General features: G+C 48.2%; 1 protein-coding gene across 1 annotated transcript in view; it reads left to right on the top strand.

The window, feature by feature from the left end:
• The first annotated feature begins 1155 nt into the window (after positions 1-1155).
• The window catches only part of PPTC7 (protein phosphatase targeting COQ7), an 83498-nt gene continuing 78653 nt past the window's right edge, over positions 1156-6000 (top strand). The window contains exon 1 of the mRNA XM_033954370.1: positions 1156-1594. Coding sequence (XP_033810261.1) covers positions 1393-1594 — 202 coding nt within the window. The 5' untranslated portion in view covers positions 1156-1392. The remainder of the gene's footprint in view (positions 1595-6000) is intronic.

Below are 6000 nucleotides of genomic sequence, written 5' to 3'. Positions count from 1 at the left end.
TATACTCAGCTTCACTTATACCCTCTTTTACAAAACCATGAAAGCATTTTTAGTGCCAGGTGTCACACCGAATGCTGTGCGCTGCTCTGAACTCTATGAGTGTCAGAACAGCGCATAACATTCATCACGCTGGCGCTAAAAAAACGCTTTTGTAAAAAGGGGGGGAGGGTTAATTACAATAACTTATTTCAGTGATATTTGTTCCCAGTCAGGTTTGGGTTATTCCAATCCTAATGAATAATCATGAGAGAGATTTGCAATACTATGGACGTGTTAGGCATACAAGTCCCAGATTCATACTCATTAGGGATATATTCCTGAAAAGCTGAAGATTTTGAGTAAAAACCTCTGCCATATTCAAATGTATTTTTAAGAAAATGGCAATGGTACTGAAATTTTGAGTCAAATATACTTAACATTTTCCTCCCCTTTCCAGCACACATATAGTTCTTGAGTTTTAAAAGAAGCATGGGATTTCTCGTCAAAAGGTTTAGGATACTAGTCAATTTGAAAGTAACTTGAATGCTACGAAACGTTTAAGTTGAACTTTGCAATGGCTCGCTGTGGTGGCGTCACACAATAGCCAACAAGATTATTACTTAATACGGGCCGTTGTTTTTTTAATTCAGGTTTTAGATTTGTACAAAACAAAACGTGTGCGAGGTAGAAACAGCTTTCTGTTCTTATGTATTTTATTTTGTGTGTGAAGTCAATGATTTCTGCGTTCCAAAGAAACTTAAAACTGAAGCCCTGAATACAATACAATAGGCTTTCGCTTTCGTCTAACAACTCGGGCCTAAGGTGACTTTCCTCAAATAACCTTGAAACATGGAAAACAAACGACCTCTGCCCGGCAAGAGGAGTGCCTGGCTACCTCCCAAAGGGGCGCTGCAACAAGCGCCTGCCTTGTCCCATGCGGTTCATTAACACCCAAGGCCTATGGGGGTTCCCCTCCCCAGTTCGTACCAGGGGAGTCGCCCCTCCCTCCCCCATCACAAGTCTTCTAAGGCACGAGACGGGTTTTACTAAGAAGACTCCACGTGACACGCGCGAAGCCAAGAGCGAGACCCATCGAAGGGTGCAGCGTCCTTCCAGGGGAATTTTGTTGCGTCGGCGTGACGAGCGCGATGACGTTACACGCGAGCGGGTGGGCGGAGCGTGGGCGTAGGGGGCCTGGCTCCCCGGCTACTGTGTCCGGAACACGCCGGCGAAAGCGGAAGATGGCGGTGGGTTGGCTCGCCTCGCGGCAGATACGCAGGAGCCGGCTCTAACAGGCTCGGCCCTCCCTCTTCCCCGCGCTCTGCTCCTCTTCCGCGGACGGCGAGCGGCCCTCCCTGCCAGCCCGGCGCGCTCAGAGTTAGGACGCCTCCCTCGCGGGCTGCCGGCGGCGCCATGTTCTCGGTGCTGTCGTACGGCAGGCTGGTGGCCAGGGCGGTCCTCGGCGGCCTTTCGCAGACCGACTCCCGCGACTACAGCCTGGTGACGGCCGGCTGCGGCTTCGGCAAGGACTTCAGGAAGGGCATCCTGAAGAAAGGCATGTGCTACGGGGACGACGCCTGCTTCGTGGCCCGGCACCGGACGGCGGACGTGCTCGGTGAGTTTGTCTTCTCGGGGTGGGGGGGGGGGAGGAGGCTGCCGGTGTGGGAGCCCGGGGGACCCGCTGGCTCCTCGTGACCACATGAAAGAAGCGGAGCCGTCGAGGCCTTAGGAGTGACTTTCACCCTGACCTAGAAAGGGCACGGCGAGACCTTTTTGTCCCGGGTTCCTCGCGGACACCGGGAGCTGCCACGTGCAGCTTGCTTTGGAAGATGATCGAAGGCAAGAAAGAGCCCAGCTCGGTCTGTGCCTGGTGCCGGCTGCTCCCTTTGACATTGACCCCGACCGGCAGGTGTCAGACTTAAGTACAAACGCATTTAAATGAATGTAAGAAATGCTCTGCCTGTGTTCTTTAGTGATTGGAGAGTGGGATGGAAAGATGAGGTTGCTGTCTATTGGGCTGGTTTTTTTTTTTTTTAATGCATTTAATGATGCTTTAGAATTGAGCTATTCTTTCTTGCAAGTCCAGGGGTATATTGGGTGATATTAGTGACAGTGAAAACTTATCCGATATCACCTAAGGAATTGGAATGCATTCTTATTTTTTTCTCATGCTTTATACTATGTATTGATTTGTGTTTATTGGCAGTAAAAGAAGGGATGCACTTTGTAGTTTTGTTATGCCCTGAAATTCTCATTTACTTTTAAAGCCATGGCCCTACTTCTCACTATTAAAATGTATCGAACTAGAAAACTTTGCATTAGCAGATATGATTTTTTTTTTTTAATCTAACTTGGAATTGGCATCTTCTCACACATTGAGGCTTACTGTATACATCTCATCTACTTGGTATTTCTTGACAGCAGTGTCCTTTCCAAAGTTCAATGCCAAGTTCTAACCGGATTAAGTTTATTAAAAGTGTTTGGTGGTGTTTGCATGTGGGTGTGGCTGATCACATTGAAAACAACCATTCCCATGTTATGTAAAAAGTGGTTTAGAGTGGAAAACCAACATTTTTTTGGAAGAGGAAAGAAAATAAATTCAATACCTCCTGACTCATTTTTGAGGCTCTAATATGTTCCATATTGTAAAAAAAAAAAAAAAGAAGTTATAAAAGTGTTCCAGAAATACATTTGTATATTACTAGTTAAACACAACACTTTCTGGAATGCATCAGGTTTTTGTTATAATTATTTCTGGCACAAATATCTTGTATAGATGCTGGTTTAAAACACACAAATGAAGAAGCTAAAATGCTGCTCCTTATAAAACTAATATACAGACACATTTCACTTATTGTAACAAGTCGCATGCTGCTCCTTGTGACCCTGGGCAACTTACTTAATCCCTAATTGCTCCAAGTACATTAGATAGTGTGAGCCCAGCGGGATAGATAGGGAAAAATGTTTGAGTACCTGAATGTAAACCACTTAGGCTATAAGTGGTATATAAATACTTAAATATGTTATACAAGCTCAAACCCTTTTTTGTCAGCCACTGTATTGGTTTTATGTAATATCGAGGCACATTCAAAGATCAAATATATTCAGAGATGTATAAAGATTTAATAACATGCTGTGTGTTAATGTCCCTGCCCCCCCTCCCAAAAAAAAAAGAAATTTATGTTAACTATTTTTGAGCATATATTGGATGAAATTAGCTGACAAGTATAGCCATAAATACAGATATATTCTGCCCTCACAATTAAGGCTTCTAAAAAAGATTTATGAAGGACTTGAAGTGGTGGTGGGGATATTTTTATAAGTATGTGATATCTGTGTGATAAATGTTTTAGATCTCTTGAGGTTTGCAGCTCTCTAAAAATCATCTTAGAAGCCTGGTCCCTATCCCAACCTCTCATGACCGTGATGAATGATCTGGACTAGGCTTGTATTTAAAATTGACTGCCTGTCCTTGAAGATGACATCTTTTGTTCTTTTGAGGTTTGGTTCGCAGCTTCTAGCTTTGCTTCCGGTGGGACAGCTGGTTCTGTCTGGGTTAGACTTCCTTTTGTTGGGCAATCTTTGTATGTTTTTTGTGGGACAGCAATTTTACTTGGGTCCATTCTTCAAGTTTTTCGAGAATGGTGGACCATGAGTCTTGGTACCCCTTCTTTCTGTGTACTGCTCTCTGTTCTATCCTACTGAGGACTGTTTTGCTACATACCACTTGTCTCTGGATTCATTTGCTTTGTTAAAGGAAAGAAAATTAACAGGGTCCTTTAGTCACAGTAGATGAATCCAGGGTCCTACCCTTTATGTTCTTTGCTTCTCTTCCAGTCTCTCCTTTACTTGTGTAGATCTTGGCTATTTGGTCTTCTTGCTGGCTAAATAGGATGGGTGGAGAGGCGATGTGAGTCCTGTGCCAAAAGGCCTGTTTGGTTGATCCTACTGCTTTAAGAGGAATACTGCTTATCAGTGAGCATACCATCCTATATGTGACAGAGCTCAGCTTGGTGCTCTCTATTCCCACTTGTCTCTGGATTCATCTACTGTGAATAAAGTAAAGAAAATGTTGGCACCTGATGTGATAGTGTTATCTAGTTAGCAAGTTTATAGCCTAACTAGTCTTTAAGCCCGTTACATTAACGGGTGCTAGAATAGATGTGTCTGTCTGTTTCTTTATCTCTCTCTCCTTGGCCGCTGTCTATATCCTTCTGTCACCCCCCCTCCCCCGAGCAAAGCTGTCTGTCCCCAGCACACACCTCCCCCCCAGAGCAGCCCCCTTTCCGTCTCCCTATCTCTCCATGGCCCCTTCTGTCTCCTCCCGGCACACCCTCCCCCCAAAGCAGCCCCCTTTCCCTCTCCCTATCTCTCCAGGGTCCCTTCTGTCTTCCCCCCAAAGCAAAGCTGTCTGTCCCCAGCACACCCCCCCCCCCCGAGCAGCCCCCTTTCCCTCTCCCTATCTCTCCATGGCCCCTTCTGTCTCCTCCCAGAGCAAAGCTGTCTGTCACCAGCACACCTCCCCCCCAAGGCAGCCCCCTTTCCCTCTCCCTAACTGTTTCTCCATGGCCCTCTTCTGTCTCCCCCCAGAGCAAAGCTGTCTGTCCCCAGCACACCTCCCCCCAAAGCAGCCCCCGTTCCCTCTCCCTGTCTCTCCAGGGCCCCTTCTGTCTTCCCCCCAGAACAAAGCTGTCTGTCCCCAGCACCCCCCCCCAAATCAGCCCCCTTTCCCTATCTCTCCATAGCCCCTTCTGTCTTCTCCCAGAGCAAAGCTGTCTGTCCCCAGCACACCTCCCCCCAAGGCAGCACCCTTTCCCTCTCCCTAACTGTCTCTCTATGGCTCTCTTCTGTCTTCCCCCCCCAGAGCAAAGCTATCTGTCCCCAGCACACCTCCCCCCCAAAGCAGCCCTCTTTCCGTCTCCCTATCTCTCCATGGCCCCTTCTGTCTCCCCCAGCACAGCCCTCCCCCCAAAGCAGCCCCCTTTCCCTCTCCCTATCTCTCCATGGCCCCTTCTGTCTTCCCCCCCAGAGCAAAGCTGTCTGTCCCCAGCACACCTCCCCCTCAAAGCAGCCCCCTTTCCCTATCCCTATCTCTCCATAGCCCCTTCTGTCTCCTCCCAGAGCAAAGCTGTCTGTCCCCAGCACACCTCCCCCCCAAAGCAGCCCCCTTTCCCTCTCCCTATCCATGGCCCCTTCTGTCTCCCCCCAGCACACCCCTCCCCCCCAAAGCAGCCCCCTTTCCCTCTTCCCCTGGCTCCCGGTATTGATCCCCCTTCTTACCCTCCCTCCATCCTGGTGTCTTCTGGCCTGCTTCTCTTCAAAGAAGCCTGCGATCGTGGTGGCCGGCTTTAGCAAACCTAGCAGGCCGCTCTCCAACTCGGTAGCACGTTCCCTCTGACGTGATCCCATGTGTCAAAGGGAGCGTGCTACTGAGGTTGGAGAGCGGCCTGCAAGGTTCTTTAAAGCCGGCCACGATCGCAGGCTGCTCTGAAGAGGAGGATCAGTAGCGGCAAGTGAGGGCGGGAGGTGTGTTACCTGCCGAGGATGCGGGCAGGGAGAGAGCACAGTCGTGCGCCTTCAGCCCCTGCAAGCGCCGTGAGGTGTCAAATAGAATACATACATAGTAACATAGTAGATGACGGCAGATAAAGACCCGAATGGTCCATCCAGTCTGCCCAACCTGATTCAATTTAAATTTTTTTTAATTTTTTTTTTTTTAATTTTTTCTTCTTAGCTATTTCTGGGCAAGAATACAAAGCTTTACCCGGTGCTGTGCTTGGGTTCCAACTGCCAAAATCTCTGTTAAAACCTACTCCAGACCATCTACACCCTCCCAGCCATTGAAGCCCTCCCCTGCCCATCCTCCACCAAACGGCCATACACAGACACAGACCGTGAAACTCTGCCCAGTAGCTGGCCTAGTTCAATATTTAATATTATTTTCTGATTCTAAATCTTCTGTGTTCATCCCACGCTTCTTTGAACTCAGTCACAGTTTTACTCTCCACCACCTCTCTCGGG

The sequence above is a fragment of the Geotrypetes seraphini genome, chromosome 8 (assembly GCF_902459505.1).
Source record: "Geotrypetes seraphini chromosome 8, aGeoSer1.1, whole genome shotgun sequence".
In the NCBI taxonomy this organism is placed as follows: Eukaryota; Metazoa; Chordata; class Amphibia; order Gymnophiona; family Dermophiidae; genus Geotrypetes; species Geotrypetes seraphini.
This window is presented reverse-complemented; position numbering and strand designations above follow the sequence as displayed.